At 40.8% G+C, this 26076-nt stretch overlaps 1 protein-coding gene across 6 annotated transcripts in view; it reads right to left on the minus strand.

The window, feature by feature from the left end:
- STX17 (syntaxin 17) overlaps positions 1-26076 on the minus strand; it is a 66812-nt gene that overhangs the window by 30383 nt on the left and 10353 nt on the right. For all 6 annotated transcript variants that reach the window (XM_037893431.2, XM_043540334.1, XM_027824291.3 and 3 more), the window contains one exon: positions 13106-13171. In XM_037893431.2, coding sequence (XP_037749359.1) covers positions 13106-13171 — 66 coding nt within the window. The remainder of the gene's footprint in view (positions 1-13105; positions 13172-26076) is intronic.

The raw sequence follows: 26076 nt of genomic DNA on the forward strand, positions 1-26076 counted from the left end.
GCTATAAAATATATAATTTAAATCTAGCATTTTAGAAAATTACACACACACGTTTGTCACAACGTAGTATGTTTAGTTCAAAAAGTATTGTAAACATATAATGCAGCGATCATTATTCCTAAATAAAATATATATTGTATCATCGCCACTTTAAGGAAATTGGACTCTGCAGATTGTAGTATCGCGAGTGCAGGTTTGTTGTCTTGAGACTAAAAAGGCAGGACTGAGACAACATTAGAGGGCTTGATTGTTCAGCAGTTGAAGAGCTGCATTAAATAGCAGACCAATCAGAACACTGAGACTGGCAAAAAAATAAATTATAATTTAACAGTCAGACACAGAGGCAGGGGCAGTGCTAAGGGGGGACTACAAGGGCTATAGCAACCCCAAAATTTGCCTTAGTCACCCCCCCTTAGCCACCCCTCCCAGCACAAAGGTCAAACGTTACACCGTAGTAAGGGAGGCACGAGATGGCATTGCCACATAATTCTGCAGTTCTGCGCTGCTGCTGGTGGCAGCTCTGCCTTCAGAGCTGGGCGCCCAGCCAGCAGCCGCCACTCTCCGGCCACCCCGCTCTGAAGGCAGCACCTGCTGCCAGTAGCAGCGCAGAAGTAAGGGCGGCAATGGGGTGCTACTAAGTCTGCTGTGAAAAGCAATATTTGTATGTTAATATCACTTTTCACAACAGACTTACTAGTGCTCCACTGCCACCCTTACTTCTGCGCTCCTGCTGGCTGCAACACTGCCTTTAGAGCTAGGAGGCTCTGAAAAGTGATATTAACAGATATATAAATATCACTTTGCACAACACCATTTACCTGCTAACAGCCCTGGATTCATCCTGGCAACATGTCACATCCACAGTTCCTGTGCTAAGCTATTCATTAGTTACTGCTCAAAGGAAAGGACATAATGGTGGAGCAGAGGTCTGCTCTCACGTTCATCTTTCCCCACTAAAGTCAAGGGAATCAATTCAGAGGCATCAGGTTCTAGTGTGGGCTTCCACACAGCTCCCACCAACTGCTTCTTCCAGATATCCAGAAGTAGAGTTCCAAAGCTCCCTCAAAGGCCTTCAGAGACAGAAGGTACCACCACTGCTGTGGATACTTAGCCTGTCTGGCACCACAGCCTTCACTACAGCATCAGATATCCCAGGAGACCCAGCAACTCTACTGCCAATAGTCTACACTAGTCTTAAGGCCATCAACTACTTCCCCCTGCCTCATTACGCCCCCTGTAATTGTCACTGATCCTCCCCATAGCCTTTCCCCTTTTCCTCTTCTCTCCAGTTTATTATATTCTTTAACTTCAAATATAATATCAAACATACTGGGTGTACTGGTTGATCATAGGATGACTATGAGCCGCCAGTGTGATGCAGCCATGAAAAAGGCTAATGCAACCCTAGGATGCAACAGGCTCGGTATTTCTAGCAGAGATAGGGAAGTGTTAGTACCATTACATAAGGCACTGCTGAGACCTCATCTTGAATATCATGTGCAACTCTGGTCTCCCATGTTTAAGAAAGATGAACTCAAACTGGAACAGGTGCAGAGAAGGGCTACTAGGATGATCAGAGGAATAGAAAATCTATCTTATGAGAGAAGACTCGAAGAGCTGGGCTTGTTTAGCCTAATCAAATGAAGGCTGAGAAGAGATATGACTGCTCTCTATAAAGACACCAGAGGAATAAATACCAGAGAGGGAGAGGAGCTATTTAAGTTAAGGGACAATGTTGACACAAGAACAAATGGATATAAACTGGCCATCAACAAGTTCAGGCTTGAAATTAGATGAAGGTTTCTAACCATCAGAGGAGTGAAGTTCTGGAACAGCCTTCTAAGGGGAGGAGTGGGGAAAAACAACCTAACCGGCTTCAAGACTGAACTTGATACATTTATGGAGGGGATGGTCTGATGAAACTTCCTATAGGGACATGTAGTTGATCTGCGACTGCTAGCAACAAATATGTCCAACGGGCAGTGATGGGACACTAGATAGGGAAGGGCTCTGAGTTACTACATAGAATTCTTTCCCAGGTGTCTGCTTGTTGGGTCTTGCTGAAATGCTCAGGGTCTAACTGACCACCATATTTGGAGTCGGGAAGGAATTTTCCCCTGGGCCAGACTGACAGAGACCCTGGGGTTTTTCCACCTTCCCCTGCAGTGTGAGGCATGAGTCACTTACAGCTTTAAACTAGTGTAAATGGTGGATTCTCCATAACTTGAGGTCCATCAATTACGATTTGAGGACTTCAGTAATTCAGCCAGAGGTTATTGGTCTCTAATAGGAGTGAGTGGGCAAGGTTCTGTGACCTGCAACGTGCAGGTAGTCAGGCTAGATGATCATGATGGTTCCTTCTGACCTTAAAGTCTATTTTCCAGTATTGTTACATTTTAAATATATCATTTATTCATATTACAGAAGCACAGGGGTCACAGTCATGTTCCCCGCCCTTGCCCACCTATCCTGTCTCCTTTTCCCTCCATCATCTTCGCTGCTGCCCTCCACAATCTATATGATTTTGTTTTGTTTTAAATCAAGATTTATGCAGTACTTCTAAACCAACTCATTGTCTTATACTTCTCACACTTATGCCATTGTGCTTACACTTCTCTTGATTTTGTCATGTCATTATTTGGGCCCCTATCCTCCAAAACACTTACACACGCTTAACTTTAAGTACCTGAGCAAACCCATTGAAGTCAACAGAAACACTCACATGGGTAAAGTTAAGCACATGCATAAGCTTTTTGCAGGATCAGGGTTCTAAACTTTCAACTCTTTGGGGCAGTGGCAATGTCTATTTTGTCTCTGTAACACCAAGTACACTTTTGGGCATTCAGTAAATAATAATAATAAAATGAGTTAATATTGGCATATTTTGATCACCTGTGTTTGCAGCTAAGGGCTATCTTACACACCGAGTTCACAGGTTTAACTAAAGGTGTTGTTTTTAAATTGATTTTAGTTAAACCAATGCAAAAGGCTGAGTGGACACTCTTATTTTGGTTTAAGCCAGGCTTACTGTGGTTTGGCTAAATCAAACAGATTTAAGCTAAAACAAAATAAGCCTCTCTTAAATCAAAATAAGAATTTACACAATGGGTTGCACTGGTTTAACTAAATCAGTGTAACTAAACAGGTGTAAAATTCATGTGGAAACACGACTACGGTTAAATATGAAGCTAATTGCCTCATTAAATGATTTGCACCTAGGAACCCTGTGCAACTGGTTGGAAAAAATGGATTATAGATGATTTCTGCAAAAATATTACAATACATAACTTTGAGAGAAGAGAATTTCTCATATTAAAAAAGAATCCATGGACTAAAGTTAGAGGAGTAATTAAGAGACACAGTGTAATTTACACCTTCTTCCATCCCTCTCAATATTCAAGTTGCATTAACTTAAACTCATGCCCATTTACCATTTACCACTTATGCCTTGTCTACACTGGCAAGTTTCTGCACAGTAAAGCAGCTTTCTGGGCTGCAACTCCCAAGGTGTACATACTGCCAAGCCACTTAGAGCGCAGTTGTGTCACTTTAAAAAAAAACAACCCCAATGAGAAGTGTACAGCTTTCTGCACTGGGGCTACGGCGCTGTGGTGCCAGTGTACACACCATGGCGATTACAGCACCGCGATTGGCCTCCGGGAGGTGTCCCACAATGCCTGTTCTCTCCTCTCTGGTCATCGGTTTGAACAATACTGCCCTACCCTCAGGTGACCAACCGTCATCCCCACCCCGTAAATTCCTCTGGAAATTTGAAAGTCCCCTTCCTGTTCGCTCAGTGCAGTGGTCTCAGCGCATCTTCGCAGGTGGCCATGCCTGCTCCATGCACCAGGCGATCCCCTGCTTGGAGCAATGCCGAGCTGCTGGACCTCATCAGCATTTGGGGAGAGGAGGCTGTCTGCTCCCAGCTGCGCTCCAGCTGTAGGAATTCTGATACTTACAGACCGATTTCATGATGCATGACAGAAAGGGGCCATGACCAGGACACATTGCAACGTAGGGTCAAAGTGAAGGAGCTGCAGAACGCCTACCACAAGGCGCGGGAGGCAAACCACTGCTCTGCTGTTGAGCCCACGAGCTGCTGGTTCTACAAAGAGCTGGACGTGATACTTAGCGGTGACCCCACCTCCACTGCGAAGGCCCCTGTGGATACGTCATTGGCTCGCGTGCCAGTTGAGAGTGGATCGAGCCAGCAGGAGGAAATCTTGGATGAAGATGTGGAGGGGGAGGGGGACCCAGAGGCAGGGGATGACTCGGAGGTCAGAGATGCATACAGCCAGGACCTCTTTTCTACCCCAGAGGAGCCTAGCCAGCCACAGCTGTCAGAGATTGGCAAAGCGCAAACAGGAGAGGAGGCCGCTGGTAAGCGGATCTGATTTTGGGAATCGCTGAAGCGAGTTGTTGGGCGCAGGAGGGCAGGACGGTTGCAGAAAGCAGGCTTGTCTCCCACCGCATGCCTAGTCTGAGTGCCGGAACAAGCTGCTGATTGACTCCCTCACTTCATGGGAATCTCCCTCAGATTTTACAGGAAACTCTCATGGAGATACTGGGCAATCCACTGCCACAGGTTCTTCAGCAGAGCTCCTTTGTTTCTTGCCCCATTAATGTTAACTTTCCCATGCCACTTTGCCGTCCTGTGCGGGAGTACCATTGCTGGACACAGACGAGCCACATAGGGGCCAGGGCAGAAGCCACAGGCTTGGAGAAGACCCTCCCTTGATTCGCTGCTCACCCTCACCAGCGAAATATCTTCCATAATGATCGCATCCTGTGGAAAGTGGGGACAGGAATGATTATCAGCCCCCCACCCCCTACAGTGCTGGCTCTCCCCCAGAGCCACGTGCCCAGTGTACAGCAGGATCCGGGAGGAATGATTTACCCTGCCCCTGCAGCTACTCACCATTTTGGGGGTCTTGTGGCTCACGTGTGCTTGCCTGGGGTCAGCCAGTTAGTGACAGGTGTGAGGGTACTGGCTGTGTTTTAAAGCACTGAATCAGTGTTGTCTGTGTTGCAAACAATACTGCTTCTGTAAAATGTTGCATTTAAGCTTCACAGAGATGACTTTGGGAGCCCAGCCTCCCTCTGTTATCAGTGGCGGAAAGACTGCGCAGAATTAGAAAGCGGCCAAGAAGAATTAAGGAGGACTTTCTGCATGAGGTTATGATGCACTCCACCGTCAAGAAACAGGAATTGAAGGAGTGGCGGGAAAGTGAGAAGAGGGACCGAAAACAGAACAAGCACACTAGAATGAAGCTAATGGAGCGGCTCTTTAATGTTATGGAACGTCAAGAGGACACGCTCCACACAATACTAGCTCTTCAAACCAAGCAACTCGGCGCCCACCCTCCCCTGCAGCTGCTGTCGCAAAACTCTTTCCCATTCTCCCCCCAAACACCACCACCAAACTCTTATCAACCTCCTGGCTCCAGTCTCTATCCATGGCATTCCACTCCTCCCTCCTCACAGTCCAGTATTGTGGATTCCCACTACGCACTGCACTCAACACCCATCCCTCTGCAGTTTGGCCCTGCTGAAGTACAGTACCTGCTGCATTGTACTCCAAAGGAGAAGGTTGGATATGATCTCTGGACATACGCAAATCTTTAGCCATCCTGGGACGCCCTCCTCCTCCTGGGACCTTCCCTTCCTCGATCTCCCTCCCTGCTTATGTATTTTTTCATTTGACTCTTCCCTCCAGTTGTTGTCTTGTAATAAAAGAATTATGTTGGTTTGAAAGCAATCTTTATTCTATTAATTGAAAGCAAAATGAGCATTGCAAAGCAACATACAATTATGTTAAACCCCCTTATTGCATCATGTGCACCTATCACCTCTTAGCATTACAAGCACTGCAATCCCAAGCATAGCAACAAATATTAGTGGCTTTCAGCTTCAGATTGCTGCCTCAAGGCATCCCTGATCCTTATGGCCCCACACTGTGCTCCTCTAATAGCCTTGGTCTCTGGCTATTCAAACTCAGCCTCCAGGTGCTGAGCCTCTGCAGTCCAGCCCTGAGTGAAGCTTTCATCCTTATCTTCACAAATATTATGGACCGTACAGCACACAGCTATAAGCATAGGAATATTGTCATCGGCTGGTCCAGCTTCCATAGAGGCAGCACCAGCGGGCTTTTAAACGGCCAAAAGCACACTCAACAGTCATTCTGCACCTGCTCAACCTGTTGTTGAACCACTCCTTGCTGCAATCAAGTTGCCCCATGTATGGCTTCATAAGCCACAGCATTAAGGGGTAGGCGGGATCTCCCAGGATTACAATGGGCATTTCAGCTTCCCCTACAGTGACCTTCTGGTCTGGGAAGAAAGTCCCTGCTTGCAGCTTCCTGAACAGGCCAGTGTTCCGAAAAATGCGTGTGTCATGCACCTTTCTGGACCAGCTTGAGTGAATGTCAATGAAACACCCACGATGATCCATAAGCGCCCTGAGAACCATTGAGAAATACCCTTTGAGATTAATGTATTCGGTGGCTAGGTGGTCTGGTGCCAGAATTGGAATATGCGTGCCATCTCTCTCCTCTCTGCAGTTAGGGAAACCCATTTGTGCAAAGCTATCCACAGTGTCACACACGTTGCCCAGAGTCACGATCTTTCGGAGCACGATGCGATTAATGGCCCTGCACACTCCCATCAACATGACTCCAACGGTCGACTTTCCCACTCCAAACTGGTTAGCGACCGCTCGGTACAGTCTGGAGTAGCCAGCTTCCACAATGCAATCGCCACACGCTTCTCCAACAACAGGGCAGCTCTCATTCTCATGTCCCTGCGCCACAGGTCTGGGGCGAGCTCATCACAAAGTCCCATGAATGTGGCTTTCCTCATCCGAAAGTTCTGCAGCCACTGCTCCTCATCCAAGACATGCACCACGATGTCAATGTCATCCCACCACTCAGTGCTCGTTTCCTCAGCCCAAAAGCAGTGTTCCACTGTGGACAGCACCTCTGTGAATGCCACAAGCAATCTCATGCCGTAGCTACTATGCGTGGCGAGATCAATGTCGCACTCCTCTTGCCTTTGTAGTTTAAGGAATAACTCCCCTGCCTCTAGTGACATGTTGGTCAGAGCAAGAAGCATACTGGTCAGCAGTTCGGGATCCATTCCTGCAGCCCGAAGAGGTAGGGCGCGCAATATACAAACCACAGAAAGATGGCGCCAAATGCGGATAGAAGCACAAGGATTTCTGGGATGCAAAGCAATGCATCATGGGTCATTGGGACAGGACCCAGGATGCCCCACGACCCCCTCCACCTTCCCAAAGTCTTAGCAGCGGAAGAGAAAGAGGTGCTCTGTGGGATAGCCGCACAGACTGCACCACTCCAAATACCACTCCAAGTTCCACAAGTGTGAAAAAGCTATTGTGCAGGCAGCTGACAATGGGAACACACAACAGCGGTTTCCCTTCAGCACTCTCTGAGCAGTGCTGTAACTGCCGGCACTGTAACTTTGCAAGTGTAGACATGCCCTTATATACAGGGTGGGTCAAAATCAATGATTTTTAAAATAAAAAAAAATTGGATTTTTTTGATAAAATGCTTTTTGAGGAAAAATCTATCTAAAGATAGTTTTAATTAAGATACATTATAGCTCAAAGCTATCTCATCATGGAATAGGGTTTATAAATTCTAATTCTATAGTATGAGACAATATATTCATGTAATGTTTAACAAAAGTTTTGTAAATGAGTTCCAATAGTTCATGGATTAGGGACCCAATCTTATGGGGTTCCAGAGTCTTCTGTATAGATTATTTAGGTTAATCTTTCCATCTACCCAATGGAACTCAGTGCTCAGTCTAGATGATACCATCAGAGATGCTTAGTTTTGCAGTTCTCAAACTGTGGATTTGTTCACCAGAGGTAACATGCTTGTTAACAGCAAAAATGTTTTTAAATAAATAATATATAGAGGTGAGAAATAAAAGACCTCAACTCTATTGTCCCTCCGCAAATTTGTGTACAGAGTCAATCCCTTACCTCTCTCTAAAAGTGCAAAGTTTCAAAAAGTTCAATGAATAGAAGATTGTTGGGGGCAGAATACATAGGACAAGGAAAAGAAGACTGGCAATAGATGTGAGAAGCGAGGGACATATGCTTCTTTTGTTAAAATATTATATGTTTGCTGTTGAAGAAAAAAATCCAGAATACTTAACATTGTTGTTTTAGTTAAATAAAACAATTTAAATGTCTGTCTGGTGATGTTTTCCTCCTAATACAGCATGGCAAGAAAATCCTTCAAATATTAATGATTAACCTGTTATTTGAATTGGAGATAGTTCACCTCCCAATGACTTCATAAATATCTGCTTCAATTACTTTTGGTAAATGAAATAACCAAACACTCGTTCATTTTCTGATATAGCTGTAAAACTAATCTGAAAAGTTTTCAAAATAAATCACTATTTAAAAATGTATAGTGTGTACCTTCTAAAAATGAAAGCTACATCTATCTCTGAGTTGTGAAGAATATGTATTAAGGTTATAACAACCAACAAGAATGCACTTTTATGTAGAAAACCATGCTTAAATCGAGTCTTCCTGACTAGTGATTTAAATTAAATCCACCCTGTTTATATATCACCTTGGAATTTGACCCACAGAGTCTAAGGGAGTCTAACCTGGTGGAATTTACCTGTTGAAGAGCCAGAGGAGAGGGGTGTATTTTAACCTACACCTTTAGGTGCTTTTCCTGTCACAATGCTCGCTTCCTTTTTCTTTTTTTTTTCTTTTTTTTTTTAAATGTTTGTGGAATTTGTCCAAAGTATTCCTTACACTTTCTAGGCCTAGTTCAAAATTGATGTGTTAAGGGATACAAGTTACAAGCTGATAAATGGATCCGAGTCTAAGGAAGTCTGAATCTAACCCAGTATTGTTAACTACAAGCATTCAAAAAACAAGAGTCAGGCCTCCCACAAGTCTCGAGACTGACTGAAAAAAATCATGATTTTTTTAAAAAATAATAAATTTGAGGTTCCTTTTATTTCACTACTGGTTTTATGCCTTTAGGGTTCATGTTTTCAAGCTTTTTTCTTTGCAATCATGAGGACTGGAAACTTACTTTTATTGAAATAAAAGTTGAGATTATCATGTAATCATTTGAATCCAGGCACTGGTGCTTTAAGAAAACCCCCACATATTATCAGACTCCCAATAAAATCATGGGAGTTCGCAACACTGCTAAGTGCCTTCAAGCTGATGTAACTTACATGTTAAAGAAGTTGGTAAAATGTTTGTTACACCAGATGACACTAACCTCTGAAACTGGTCTTAAATCAGTGAAGACCATTAAGACAATGAAAAGATTATGAGTGGGATTTTGAAGTCAAAGGGAGTTTTATTATTCACAACAATGGGAGTAAAGTAAAAACAACATTGAGTACTTTTGAAAATTCCAACCTCTAAACATACAAGAATTTTAAACAAATTCTAAACATACAAGAATTAAAAAAAAAAAATACACAGTTGCTACTCACTTGTATCTAAACTGTTAAAGGCAAAAAATGTACAATATATATTGCAAAATAAAAGTTTCCGCAGGCTAAATCATGCCCTGCTGGTGTACCTGACCTGTATAACCCAACTGAAGAATAATGTAAATTCCATTTGGGACAAAGGCACTGCAAAGGTGTAACAGAGGGCATAATTTGTCCTATAGGATCTTTATTATGGTTGAAGATATATGAGAAAGAGAGAGCCCAGTTTGAGTTCACAGGGCTGACAGCTAGGGAAAAAACTCTTTCACTTCAGGTGTGTTCAGTTTATGAATGAAAAAGCATTAAGCAAAAATTTTCAAGTTAGTTTTCAGAGTAGAATTGCATTTTAAAGACAGCATATCTCAGAACTATTTGGTATATTGTTCAAAATAGGCTCTCTCTTTTGCACATGTTCACTAATCAGGACTTTCCTGTTGATCTTTTGTGCAAGTCTAGGTTGGAAATGGACTGGACTAGACAGGCCAACCTTGGCATTTTTTCCTTTTTATTCAACAATTTACATATGCTACGATAGTGGTAATATAATGTTTTACCTCCAACTGGGAGCATTCATTTATTTGTTGTAATAACACCACACTGGGCTGTTGTACTATTCCTTTTGAGTCCTCTTAAAGCTTACGATAGACTATTAATGATCTGTTGCATTGAACACATCTGCGGCAAGCTCCTCAGCAAAATTTACCAAGTTATTACATGTGTTGCCCTGTAGCTGTACAGAATGCCTAGGATATGCGTCATATGGTTGGTTGACCCTTAAGGTGTAGTTGGGCTCAGTCACATCTGCTCCAGATTAGCTACTATTCCTTCCCACACATCCCCACCCCCCAAACGGGACTTGATCAGCTGGGTGATTTCTTTAAAAGGGATGAGAACTCAGTATGAAGGGTGTGGAGCCACAGAAAGTTGGTAGGCTCCTGTGCAAGGCCCTGAATGAGAGTCTTCAGGACACTGAGGGGACTCCAGGGAAAGAGCCTGGGAGTCAGGGCTCTGAGAGCCTGACAGTTAACCAGAACACACTAGGAACTGAGTCTAGGGTGGGTTAAAGAGGAAACCAAGTGGAGAGAGAGTACTTTGCATTGGCTGGGTCTTTTGTTTGTACTTGATATCCTGAAAGGGAACTGAACTCAAAATGACTCAGCCAGAGGGCTGAGCCCCACCTCAAATGAAGCAAAACTATAGCAGGGAGGGCACACAGCATGACACTGAGTCAACAGGGGGCACTACAGGGCAGGCATGCCCTGTGACAGTATATTAGAAGGGGAAAAAAATCTAGCAAAACTATTTCAGAAATGGAGGACACTGTATGCAAGAGCTACCTTCTTAATGTTCTGAAAGGAATGGCATAATTTTCTGCAAAATAATATTTCCCCAAATCTTTCACCCATTGGCAAAATTTTCTTTTAAAATTGTTTTTTTAATATCTCATTCAGTTTACCAGGAGTAAGAGGTACATATTTATACTTACCTATACGTCTATTACACTTTCGTCCAGCTTTAAAGTACAATAAAAGTAATTATTCTGTGTAAACTGAAAATTCAGAAAAATGGCTAATTATGCGCACATGGATTAAATGTAGAGTGGCTGTGCATATATTTGTCTAAAACCTGGGGTGGATGCCTTGGGTCAATATTGATTTAGGGATTCCTAATGTATTTTTACAACATCTAATTCTGAGAGCAAAGTGTGTGCTGCAGAGAACATTTGGTATCACAATAATTAATCTGATTTCTTTGCAAACAAACAGAACACAAGTCCGTTGGTAAACATTTAAACAGCTTACAGCAAACACATTCTACATGTCATATAATTTATTATCAAGTACTCCAGACTCCTTACTTATTTAATTAAAACAAGTCCTAGTCTATTCTTTGCTTGCATGGATCCAAATACTTATTCTGGGCTGTTAGTATCAGACTGTATATCACTTTAATGCATAGCTTATCCTTTCACCATCAAAACATGAACGCATAAAAGAATTAAATGAAAAAGTAAGGACACTGGGTTAGCTTTAAGTGAAAACGGTACCCCAATATTACATAGTCACAGATACAGTAGAAAAAACTCCTTTGTATTACAGATTTTATCTGTAAATATTTTTCACATTTTATTAATACAGGTGGCATTTCTGAGTCTACAACTGGTAGATGTCATCTTGATAAAATTGTAACAGAGTGATATCGAGAAAATTAGAACGCATCGTAAAGCCCTATCTACCTTGACTGTTCAACTGTCTCTAAAAAGTATACTGCAGCACAATTTTAACATAGTTGTGGCTAAATAGGTGACTACTTGGCAGGAGCCTAGCTTCCATTATTGTTCTAACTGTTGTTCTAAGGGTCTGATTCTGCAGCCACCTCCAGAAGAAACTTTGGAGTATACAAAGAACCAAGTGCTGTTATTTCATCTTCAAACATCAGAAAGACATCACATAAAACATAATAATGCCAAACTCAAACCTCCTAAAACCTGGAAACACAGAATAAAACTACTTTTCTACATATATCACCTCTCACATCTCTGCCCACAGACAATGATAAACCTTCCATCACTTGCAAACCATACCCATTCAGCCATGGACTCAAGATGACACCCACACAACCTTAACTCTGCCCTTTGTTCAAGGCCATTTGTTCCTTTGTGATTAATTTTTACTTCTGACTGTGGGTTTTAATATTCTTTTATTTTTCATAAGGGACCATAACCCATTTTAAGGTAAGGTTTGTAGTATTAGAAATGTGAACTTAGAAATGACTACTAAGAACATATTAATCAATGAGGCTCCTTGGATGATGGGTTATTAGCTGGATGGATGCTACTCTCTGGCATGTATATTACTTTGTATTGTTTTGTATCTAGGAGATGTGGGGTTTTTTTTTTAAACTTTCATGACATTCCACAAAAAGAAGAGTTAAGGTTGACTGGACATGAAGTTAATTGACCTTCATATAGGCACAGGTGTCCATGCTGTTGAATCACACTGCATGATCCTTTGACACTTATGCAAGCAAAATGGGTATTTATGCATCTAAGAGCAGATCTGAACATCCAATATGGATAATCTATTTAGGTCTATTTATGTTGGAAAACTGAGCCAATGTCTGTTCCATTATAACAATTGCTATGTTCTAATTACATTTATAACGTAAGATAACCCATTGTTCAAACTCTGCAATACACAAGACTGCATTAATAATTTGTCAGGTGCTAAGAGTCACACATAGCTGCAGATTTGCATGCATACACACAGTATTTAAAAAATCAAAAGTAAGGGCACACAGCCACAAAATTTACTTGCATTTGTATCTTGTTAGATTAATAGAAACATTTTGTGGTTTGAGTTTGCTGGCAATAAACACTGTCGATGATCATCTTTGTTCTCCTTCTGCACTTACAAGGAGAGAAAGCCCATGGCTACATTTGCCCCTCAGGCCACACTTTGGGTAACCCTACTTTAAAGTAAAGCAGTAACGGGTGCCTATAAAATATTAATCCCTATCAAAATCCCTCCCTATCCTATCTAGCACTAAATAAAAAGCCATTTAATCCCATTAATTTCACATAGCCACTTTAATATCCTTACCTGAACAGTACGTCCTGCATTGATGTGCTCTTCATGTAATCTGTCCCACAGTCTGCATCTCTGATACTACACAAAGAAAAAATACTCTGTATAATTGCTAGAAAAGAATATAATAATTATTTTAAATTTCTGAAGTTTACAGTAATAAAGGGGCCAAACTCTTCCTGGTTTAAAGCCAGGGAAGTAAATGGACCTTCACGAGGGATTAATTTGGTTCACTATATTTTCATTCATCCTAACATAACCTGAGACCTTGTATTAGTTCTCAACAACAAATAGACTTAATAGAGTTCTGGTAATGTTACAGTATATTTCCACTAATGGACAGCAGAGAGATGACAGCAACTAGTGAAGAACATAGAGGGAAGAAGAAAAGGAGTACTTGTGGCACCTTAGAGACTAACCAATTTATTTGAGCATAAGCTTTCGTGAGCTACAGCTCACTTCATCGGATGCATATTGTGGGGGAAGAGCTGTACCAGACATGCCTGATATGAAACAACAAGCTACCAGATGTTATTTTTATAAAGAGAATTATGTTCCCCTCAAGAGACTGTACATGCCATTTAAATTTTAATATTTTAAAACAGTTACAAACCTGGGCCCCAATCCTGAAAAGACAATCACATGCACGAAGCCCCACTGATTTCAGCAGGGGCCATCCATGCAGCATTCTTTACAGGACTGAGGTCACAGCAATTACTCAAATGATAAATACCTCAGATATCAAAATCATCATATTTTCATCAGTTAAATAAATCAATCCCTGCTACTGCCAATTCACAAAAAGGTACCACAGAGACACTCACACCACAAAAGCAAATCTCTAAACAAAAAAGAATTTTATCAGCAAACAATACAGTTTGAGATTCTTGGTATATACAATTAAAACACTGAATAATGTATTAAATGAAATAAAAGAAAATACAGGATCATGTATTAACATTTTTAGTCATTTAAATGACAGAGCAAAATGACAGCATAGGTTTTAATCAAAAAAATATGAGTTGCCATTTTATTTAACATTAATTCTTTCAATCTCTTCATAAATCATACTCTCAATAGCATATTTTATCTACCCTCTATCTTTTATTTGTGTTATTTTTAATTGTGGAAACCAGATCAACTTAAAATATTGCAAGGTCCTGAGTCTCCTAACCATCATATAAGGAATCAGGAATTACTTTTCAATTTAGAGAGTACGTTAGAGAGAAAAGGTCCTTCATACTAAGATTTTGCATAGTGTTAAGAAAAAAAAATAGTAGTTTGAGGTCAATTAAATTAAGTCAGAAGGACAATTTAAAAAAAATGAGTATAAGCAACACCTGCATAACGCATTATGCCAATAAAATCATTGTGATTGTTCTTTAACAAAAATTAGAGAAAGGACTGAACCAACACCCTAAATTTTGCAGTTTATGCCATCTATTAAATAATGACAAAGCTGACCTACACTATATTTTCTTTAAAAAAAAAAAAAACCACTATTCAACTGATTGTAACAATGTAATTTGCCACATCAATTCAATATCCTTAAACCATGAAAAAAATTGTTCTCCAAATTTACACAATCACAGAATTTCTTCAAAAAGCATTTATTGCTCCTTATAATTCCCAAAAGAAATGCGGAGACGCTTTGCTTTACACATTAAGAGTGCTATTATACTGTATGTTATAATATCTAATATGCTAGTGGTGTCTCAAAAGGTACTTTGAAAGAACCCAGGTGGCTAATATGACTGGAGTAGTGAGCCTGATGGGGAGTGAAAGGATGTGGTCCCTGCATGTTGCCCTCTCCAGGTCACCAATCTGCTCATCACGTACGAGTCTATTCACAATGAGGTCAATGTCAAGTTGGATCACAAACCTTAGATAGAGAATATTGTCACCACCTCTTTCTCTGAAAGAAAGGAAGACTAGTCTTTAGGGCTGTCGATTAATCTCAGTTAACTCACGCGAATAACTCAAAAAAATTAATCGTGATTAATTGCAGTTTTAATTGTATTGTTAAACAACAGATATCATTGATATGTATTAAATATTTTGGATGTTTTTCTACATTTTCAAATATATTGATTTCAATTACAACACAGATTACAAAGTGTACACTGCTCACTTTATATTATTTTTTATTACAAATATTTGCACTGCAAAAATGATAAACAAAAGGAACAGTATTTTTCAAGTCACTTCATACAAGTACTGTAGTGCAATCTCTTTATCGTGAAAGAGCAACTTAAATATGTTGGTAACTGCACTCAAAAACAAAATAATACATAGCTTTAGAGCCTATAAGATCACTCAGTCCTACTTCTCATTCAGCCAATCACTAAGACAAACAAGTTTGTTTATATTTACAGGAGATAATAGACTAATAGACTTTAAGGTCAGAAGGGACCATTATGATCATCTAGTCTCACCTCCTGCACAATGCAGGCCACAGAATCTCACCCACCCACTCCTGAAATAAACCTCTCATCTATGTCTGAGCTATTGAAGTCCTCAAAGCATGGTTTAAAGACTTCAAGGTGCAGAGAATCCTCCAGCAAGTGACCCCTGCCTCATGCTGCAGAGGAAGGCGAAAAACCCCAGGGCCTCTGCCAATCTGCCCTGGAGGAAAATTCCTTCCCGACCCCAAACATGGTGATCAGCTGAACCCTGAGCATGTGGGCAAGATTCACCAGCCAGATACCCAGGAAAGAATTCTCTGTAGTAACTCAGATCCCATCCCATCTAACATCCCATCACAGGCCATTGGGCCTATCAACTAATTGCCAAAATCATGTTATCCCATACCATCCCCTCCATAAACTTATCGAGCTTAATCTTGAAGCCAGATAGGTCTTTTGCCCACACTGCTTCCCTTGGAAGGCTGTTCCAGAACTTGACTCCTCTGGTGGTTAGAAACCTTCATCTAATTTCAAGTCTAAACTTCCTGATGACTCGTTTATATCCATTTGTTCTTGTGTCCACATTGGTACTGAGCTTAAATAATTCCTCTCCCTTCCTGGTATTTATCCCTCTGATATATTTATAGAGAGCAATCATATCTCCCCTCAGCCTTCTTTTGCTTAGGCTAAACAAGCCAAGCTCCTTGAGTCTCCTTTCAGAAGACAGGTTTTCCATTCCTCGGATCATCCTAGTAGCCCTTCTCTGTACCTGTTCCAGTTTGAATTCATCTTTCTTAAACATGGGAGACCAGAACTGCACACAGTATTCCAGATGAGGTCTCACCAGTGCCTTGTATAATGGTACTAACACCTCCTTATCTTTACTGGAAATACCTCGCCTGATGCATCCCAATACCACATTAGCTTTTTTCACAGCCACATCACATTGATGGCTCATAGTCATCCTGTGGTCAACCAATACTCCAAGGTCCTTTTCCTCCTCCGTTACTTCCGATGGATGCATCCCCAGCTTATAACTAAAATTCTTGTTGTTAATCCCCAAATGCATGACCTTACACTTCTCACTATTAAATTTCATCCTATTACTATTACTCCAGTTTACAAGGTCATCCAGATCTTCCTGTATGATATCCCGGTCCTTCTCTGAATTGGCAATACCTCCCAGCTTTATATCATCCGCAAACTTTATTAGCACACTCCCACTTTTTGTGCCGAGATCAGTAGTAAAAAGATTAAATAAGGTCCCCAAAAGATTAGGTCCCCTAAGATTAAATAAGGTCCCCAAACCTATCCCTAAGGAACTCCACTAGTAACCTCCTTCCAGCCTGACAGTTCACCTTTCACTATGACCTGCTGCAGTCTCCCCTTTAACCAATTCCTTATCCACCTTTCAATTTTAATATTGATCCCCATCTTTTCCAATTTAACTAATAATTCCCCATGTGGCACCATATCAAACGCCTTACTGAAATCTAGGTAAATTAGATCCACTGAGTTTCCTTTGTCTAAAAAATCTGTTACTTTCTCAAAGAAGGAGATCAGGCTGGTTTGGCACGAGCTACCTTTTGTAAAATCATGTTGTATTTTGTCACATTTACCATTGACTTCAATATCCTTAACTACTTTCTCCTTCAAAATTTTTTCCAAGACCGTGCATACTACAGATGTCAAACTAACAGGCCTGTCGTTACCTGGATCACTTTTTTTTCCCTTTCTTAAAAATAGGATCTATGTTAGCAATTCTCCAGTCACACAGTACAACCCCTGAGTTTACAGATGCATTCAAAATTCTTGCTAATGGGCTTGCAATTTCATGTGCCAGTTCCTTTAATATTCTTGGATGAAAATTATCTGGGCCCCACGATTTAGTCTCATTAAGATGTTTGAATTTCGCTTCTACCTCTGATTTGGAAATATCTACCTCCATATCCTCATTCCCATTTGTCATACTACCATTATCCATAAGATCCTCCTTATCTTCATTAAAGACTGAGGCAAAGTATTTGTTTAGATATTGGGCCATGCCTAGATTATTCTTAACCTCCACTCCATCCTCAGTGTTTAACCACTTCTTCTTTCTTTGTTTTCTTCTTATTTATATGGTTATAGAACCTTTCACTATTGGTTTTAATTCCCTTTGCAAGGTCCAACTCTACTTGACTTTTAGCCTGTCTCACTTTATCCCTACATGTTCTGACCTCAATAAGGTAGCTTTCCTTGCTGATCCCTCCCATCTTCCACTCCCTGTATGCTTTCTGCTTTTTCTTACTCACCTCTCTGAGATGCTTGCTCATCCAGCTTGGTCTACAACTCCTGCCTATGAATTTTTTCCCCTTTCTTGGGATGCAGGATTCCGATAGCTTCTGCAGCTTTGACTTGAAGTAATCCCAGGCCTCCTCCGCCTTTAGATCCATAAATTCTTCAGTCCAATTCACTTTCCTAACTAATTTCCTTAATTTTTGAAAGTCAGCCCTTTTGAAATCAAAAACCCTAGTCGCAGATTTATTTTTGTTTATCCTTCCATTCAGTTTGAACTGAATTAGCTCAGTAATAATGCTGCCTACTTCTTTTTTACAGTGTACCCAGAAAGTGAGAACAGGCGTTCGCATGGGGCATGTAGCCGGCATTGCAAGATATTTACGTGCCAGATATGCTAAACATTCCTATGCCCCTTGGTACTTCAGCAACCACTCCAGAGGACCTTCTTCCATGCTGATGACACCCGTTTAAAAAATAATGCGTTCATTAAATTTATGACTGAACTCCTTGGGGGAGAACTGTATGTCTCTGGTTCTATTTTACCTGCATTCTGCTATATATTTCATGTTATAGTAGTCTCGGATGATGACTCAGCATACGTTCATTTTAAGAACACTTTCACTGCAGGTTTGACAAAATGCAAAGAAAGTACCAATGTGAGATTTCCAAAGATAGCTACAGCACTTGACCCAAGGTCTAAGAATCTGAAGTGCCTTCCAAAATCTGAGAGGGACGAGGTATGGAGCAAGCTTTCAGAAGTCATAAAAGAGCAACACACTGATGTGGAAACTACAGAACCCAAACCACCAAAAAAGAAAATCAACCTTCTGCTGGAGGCATCTGACTCAGATGATGAAAATGAACATGTATCGGTCCACACTGCTTTAGATTGTTATCAGGCAGAACCAGCCAGCAGCATAGATGCATGTCCCCTGGAATAGTGGTTGAAGCATGAAGGGACATATGAATCTTTAGCACATCTGGCAAGTAAATATCTTGCAACACTGGCTACAACAGTGCTATGAAAACACCTGTTCTCACTTTCAGGTGACATTGTGAACAAGAAACAAGCAACATTATCTCCTGCAAATGTAAACAAACTTGTCTGTCTAAGCGATTGGCTGATCAACAAATAGGACTGAGTGGCCTTGTAGGCTCTAAAGTTTTACATTGTTTTATTTTTGAATGCAATTTTTTTGTACATAATTCTACATACATAATTGTACATTATGTAATTGTACATAATTTTGTACATAATTCAACTTTGATGATAAAGAGATTGCATTACAGTACTTGTATTCGGTGAACTGAAAATTATTATTTCTTTTGTTTTAAATAGTGCAAATATTTGTAATCAAAAATAAATATAAAGTGAGCACAGTACACTTTGTATTCTGTGTTATAATTGAAATCAATATATTTGAAAATGTAGAAAACATCCAAAAATATTTAAATAAATGGTATTCTATTGTTCTTTAATTGCACAATTAATCATGATTAATCTTTTTAATCACTTGACAGCCCTACTAGACTTTTTCCTTCACATCTCGACATGTAGCACATTTAGATCGGTTCTGGGCTGCAACCAGCAACTGGTTCAGCCTCCACCTAGAAATACAACCTATGATGACACCTAAGAGTCTCCTGTCTCCATTCTGTCCTGTCCTATCCCATGCACTTTTGAAAATTCTACTTAACCATGTTCCAGATCATAGGTGCTAGGGTGCTGCTGCACCCCCCTGGCTTGAAATGGTTTCCATCATATGCAGGGTTTACAGTTTGGTTCAATGGCTCTCAGCACCGCCACTATACAAATTGTTCCAGCACCCCTGCTCTAGAGTGTGGTTCTGGCAAATGTACCTCATTGTTTAGCTTCCAGTCAGGAAATCTGGGGGAGGTGCACTGCAAAAGACCATATTCTATTATGCAGAGGCTGCTGGAACTGTGTCACTGCCTTAAGAGGAACTTTTTCAAGCACATTGGGCCCAGAGTGATTACTGAATACCACTGGGAATACTAACCCTCCAGAACACTCAGTGACCTTCGGTAGAACTCAAATTCTGTTCTGAAAATCCCCTGTAACCTTAAACATGCCCTGAGCCCCAAATGGAGCATACTCCAAGTCACTTGTGCCCACAAAAACTTTTGAAAAAATTCTACCATAAATTACTTGATTTAGGTCACAAAAAAAAGTCCATGGTTGAAAGAGAACCCAGATCTCCCAGTTCCCTATCCTGTGCCCTTACCACAAGGGCATGCTTCCTCTCTATAAGGGGTTCCCAAACTTGGCTCGCTTCTTGTTCCGGGTAAGCCCCTGACAGACCGCAAGATGCTTTGTTTACCTGAGCGCCCGCAGGTATGGCTGCTCGCAGCTCCCAGTGTCTATGATAAACAAAGCTTCTTGCGGCCCGCCAGGGGCTTACCCGGAACAAGCCGCGAACCAACTTTGGGAACCCCCAGTCTATATGTACACACAGTGTATCGTACTCTTCAATCTCTCCTAGTGTTCTCACAGCTGATCTACCTGAGACTATCACAAATTTTGATATTTATAAGGAAATATTCATACCGAAAGGTTCTGTGTGAAATATTCATGTTAAATATTACATTCAATATGTTTTGGGGTAAGAGAGCTTCATATTCAAGCAGTGTGTTTTAGAAAACAATGTGACCTTCAAGACAGCCTGACAAGGAATAGAAAGACCGAGCGCTAATTTCTGCCTTCTCAAACTCATATATTGGTTTAGATTCTCAGAACCCCTCATTATAAGGAGAATTCAAAACATTATTTTTATCATCTTTGAGAAGTAACATTCTAACAGGTGGTCTCAAGGTCAAATTTCATTATTCATTGATTTTATATTTTCTTCAAACAAGTGATTTAGTAGATTAATTGTCTGGATTATCTCTGGAACCTAAGGTTTAAATCAATATTCATGAAATGAGGTTAGTGACATTGCCTTCATCATAAGTAAATAATGTTGCTGCTTTAAGCAATTTGGCATAATTAATTATTTTTGCTTAAAAGTAACCTGCAAAATAAATAAGACTAGATTCTACAAAGTTATCTTTTTACCCCAAGGGGTGATGGGTTTATATGGTTAAAATGTAATTCAACAAGAAATATTTTATAGGAAACAGTTTAGTTGTTGGTACTGACAGCTTGCAAGACTGCTGGCGCTAACATTTATTTCAGTCAAAAATTATAAAGAGATATATAAAAATTTGATTAAAAAGCTATTCCAGCTAATGCATTATTGTTCTGATTGTCGAATGCAGTGGTACCCAGTCTTATTAAACAGGAGGGCCACATAAACCTAAGCACAACGTTGTGAAACAGATTCTACACATTTTAATAAAATTTAAAGTCACCTGTATTGATTTATATTTTAAGTTCAGCTTGTTTCATATGAATTTCAATAGAAACAACCTATATACAGTATCAATTATTTACACACATGGTGAAAACTTAAATGATGTAAACATGACAAAACGTTAATGAATCGGCCGTTAGTATATTGTGTTGAAGCAGGCCACGGGGCTTATGAAATGCTCTAGTGGGCCGTGTACGGTCCACAGGCCGTAGGTTGGGCACCCCAGTCTAGAACACATGGGATGAGATTACAAATCCAGAAGGGCCATATTTGAAATCCTACTAACTCATAAAACTTCCATCTACAGTAAGACCTTCGGAAAGTTTATAATTCTTCAAAGCCTTAGAAATCATTTCTTAAATGGGAGGGTCAAAGTTGAATATTCAAGTGTGCCTGTACACTGAAAAGCAAAACTGTAAAAATGACGCAGCACTTTTGAAGATTAGGTAACTTATTTAGGTGCCCAACTAGGGACTAACATTAGGTGCTGTGACAGGGTCGGGCCAGATGGCTATAGGAGAGTAATAGAAGGCAGATATATTAGCCACAGGCTCAGTAGATCTCTTTTCCCTGGGTAAGGTAACAGGGAAGGTTTGTTTTTTTTTTTGAAACAGAAAAGAAGTTTATTTGTAAGTAACAGGGAAGGTTCCAGAACAATCAGGAACCTTCTGGAGACAATTAAGGCAGGCTAATCAGGGCACCTGGGTTTTAAAAAGGAACTCACTTCAATTTGTGGCGTGCATGTGAGGAGCTGGGAGCAAGAGGCACTAGGAGCTGAGAGTGAGAACGCTGACTGTTGGAGGACTGAGGTGTACAAGCATTATCAGACACCAGGACGAAGGTCCTGTGGTGAGGATAAAGAAGGTATTGGAAGGAGGCCATGGGGAAGTAGCCCAGGGAGTTGTAGCTGTCGCACAGCTGTTCCAGGAGGCACTCTAGACAGCTGCATTCCACAGGGCCCTGGGCTGGAACTCGGAGTAGAGGGCGGGTCCAGGTTCCCCCCAAATCCTCCCAACTCCTGGTCAGACACAGGAGGAGTCGACCTGGACTGTGGGTTCAGAAAAACGGCCAAGCTGAGGGCTGCCGTGAAGCTCCAAGGCAAGCAAATCCGCCAATAAGCGCAAGACCCACCAAGGTAGAGCAGGAACTTTGTCACAGCGCGCGCACACACACTTTTTTTTTTTCCTCCAAATGTTGGCCTCAATTTTGTATATATTGCTATATTTTTCTGTCAACATCCAAGAGTTTTTCTATTCTTCCAGTACTTGTGGCACCACAAGTACTCCTCATTCTTTTTGCTGATACAGACTAACACAGCTACCACTCTGAAATCTATTCTTCCAGTGTTATTCAGAGTCCCCAAAATGTTTTCCACATATTTTTTGTACTTACAGTTTTTGTTAAATTCATCACATCAGCAATTGCATTAAAATAATGAGTAACAAATTTGGTGATATCCAGTGCTTTTGACATAAAGTACTATATCCTGTTAGTTAAAGTTGCTGTATTCAGATCTCTGTAAATGCAGACATGTCAAGTCTCACTCATTCATCAGCATGCTATCTCACACTCTTACACATTCCTAAGCTTATCACACTCATATTGAGTAAATAAATATATTTTTACTCGGGCACTACAAAAGACAACAATACATCCAGGGCCTCAAGCATGTGGCTTAGAGCTTCCAAGCTTGTATACTGTGCTAACCATGGAGACTACAGGCCCGCATTCTATATTGCACAAGAGAGAAGGCTATGCTGGAGGGAGGGGGAGGTTGTGTGCATGACAATACTTAGCGGTCAAAAAAAAATAAGTTTGCCCAAAAAACAAGCAGGACTCGTCCAAAAGTTTGCAGGTTCTGCAAAATATAGTTCAAAATGTAAATCATACTGGACAAATTCATGTCCTCGGGGATCTCCAATCATCCAGGTTTTTGTTCCAACAAGCAAATAATTGTTTTTATTAAAATCCACTGGTTTGCACAGAATATACAATTCTCACATGCTCTAGACTTTAAGTATGAATTAGGACATTTATGTGTTTCGTCTGCAATATTAAGCACTGTACATGTTAAAAGAAACTATTAAGTGCTGGTTGGATTAAAAACCTGGACTACCAGATGTCGCCAAGGACCAGAGATGAGAATCCCTGTCTTAAACAATGACCTAACACACTACATGGAAAGTCTCAATCATTGGGGCTGTAAATCTCACTCTTAAGGACAGCCAGTCCTTGGCATCTATGTAAATGAGAATGACCCAATGTCATGATTAAAGGTACTGTAAAAATCTTCTAATTGTTTTTTACATTAGAAACTTTTGGCTTTGTCTACATTACAGAATTTTAGCAAGTTCAACAGTCAAGACACTGGAAAGTCACCATATGCTTGTCTAGATAGCTTTAACAGATGCTAATACCTGTGGTGATTTTTTGCTAAACTTCCCAAGTGTACAGGTTTCAGAGTGGCAGCCATGTTAGTCTGTATCAGCAAAAACAACAAGGAGTCCTTGTGGCACCTTAGAGACTAACAAATTTATTTGGGCATAAGCTTTTGTGGGCTAGAACCTATTTCATCAGATACATGGAGTGGAAAATACAGGAGCAGGTGTAAATACATGAAAAGATGTGAAGGAGTACTTGTGGCACCTTAAAGACTAACAAATTTATTTGAGCATAAGCTTTTGTGAGCTACAGCTCACTTCGCTGTAGCTTACGAAAGCTTATGCGCAAATAAATTTGTTAGTCTCTAAGGTGCCACAAGTACTCCTTTTCTTTTTGCGGATACAAACTAACACGGCTGCTCGTCTGAAACATGAAAAGATGTGAATTGCCTTATCAAGTGTGAGGTTAGTCTAACGAGACAATTCAATTGATAGCAGGATACCAAGGGAGGAAAAATAACTTCTGAAGTGGTAATGAGACTGGCCCATTTCAGACAGTTGACAAGAAGGTGTGAGTACCAGTAATGGGAAATTAGTACTGGGGAAATTAGGTTTATATTTTATAATGACCCAACCACTCCCAGTCTTTAGTCAGGCCTAATCTGATGGTGTCCAGTTTGCAAATTAATTCCAGTTCTGCAGTTTCACGTTGGAGTCTGTTTTTGAAGGTTTTTTGTTGAAGAATTGCCACTTTTAGGTCTGTTACTGAGTGACGAGGGAGACTGAAGTGTTCTCCTACTGGTTTTTAAATGTTATGCTTCCTGATGTCAGATTTGTGTCCATTTATTCTTTTGCGTAGAGACTGTCCGGTCTGGCCAATGTACATGGCAGAGGGGCACTGCTGGCACATGATGGCATATATCACATTGGTACATGTGCAGGTGAATGAACCTCTGATGGTGTGGCTGATGTGGTTAGGTCCTATGATGGTGTCCCTTGAATAGATATGTGGACAGAGTTGGCAATGGGGTTTGTTGCAGGCTTTGGTTCCTGGGTTAGTATTTTTGTTGTGTGGTGTGTAGTTGCTGGTGAGTATTTGCTTCGGGTTGGGAGGGCTGTCTGTAAGCGAGGACTGGCCTGTCCCCCAAGGTCTGTGAGAGTGAGGAATCATCCTTCAGGATAGGTTGTAGATCCTTGATGATGCACTGGAGAGGTTTTAGTTGGGGGCTCTAGGTGAAGGCTAGTGGCGTTCTGTTACTTTCTTTGTTGGGCCTGTCCTGCAGTAGGTGACTTCTGGGTACCCTTCTGGCTATGTGGTGCCATGCGGGTATCCACAGCAGTCCCGCTGACTGGAAGGTATAAATTGTGTCCAAATCTGAAATAGTTGTGGGTGAGGACAAAGTCACAACCTTCAGCCACCAGGTTTGCCGTGATGGTATCAGGATGCTATTCCTGATGGCTTGTAGTCCATCTTTGTGTGGAATGTTGGATGTAGAAGGCTTCTACATCCATAGTGGCTAGGATGGCGTTTTCTGGAATATCGCCAAAAGATTATCGTTTCCTCAGGAAGTTAGTGGTGTCTCGAAGATAGCTGGGAGTGCTGGTAGCATAGGGCCTGAGGAGAGAGTCTACATAGCCAGATAATCCTGACTTTGTCCTCACCCACAACTATTTCAGATTTGGAGACAATGTATACCTTCAAACCAGCGGCACTGCTATGGGTACCCACATGGCCCCACAGTATGCCAACATTTCTGACATCAGGAATTATAACATTCAAAAACCAGTAGGAGAACACTTCCATCTCCCCGGTCACTCAATAACAGACCTAAAAGTGGCAATTCTTCAACAAAAAAACCTTCAAAAACAGACTCCAACATGAAACTTCAGAACTGGAATTAATTTGCAAACTGGACACCATCAGATTAGGCCTGGATAAAGACTGGAAGTGGTTGGGTCATTATAAAATGGAAACCTCATTTCCCCAATACTAATTTCTCCCTACTGTTACTCACACCTTCTCGTCAACTGTCTGAAATGGGCCATTCTCATTACCACTTCAAAAGTTATTTTTCCTCCCTTGGTATCCTGCTGTCAATTGAATTTTCTCATTAGACTAACCTCACACTTGATAAGGCAATTCACATCTTTTCATGTATTTATACCTGCTCCTGCATTTTCCACTCCATGCATCTGATGAAGTGGGTTCTAGCCCACGAAAGCTTATGCCCAAATAAATTTGTTAATCTCTAAGGTGCCACAAGGACTCCTCATTGTTTTTCCCAAATGTAGATACAGCCTTAGGTGACTGACGAACTAGTGAAATTATGACATCTCAAAACTAGAGAATGAAAGCTGAGCAACTGAGAGGGGAAGGGATTTTTAGTCAGTGTTTACAACTCTGCTTTGTTTTGTTTATGTTAAGTAGGAAGAGTGTTTTCTAACAGTTTGTTTGGGATGGGGAGTTTGTCTCCGGCCTATCAAGCAGAATTTGTGTAATTCAGTCATTTCAGGAGGTTCACTTTCTAGGATTGTTACGTTTTATG

Source organism: Chelonia mydas, chromosome 2 (genome assembly GCF_015237465.2).
Source record: "Chelonia mydas isolate rCheMyd1 chromosome 2, rCheMyd1.pri.v2, whole genome shotgun sequence".
Taxonomy (NCBI): Eukaryota; Metazoa; Chordata; order Testudines; family Cheloniidae; genus Chelonia; species Chelonia mydas.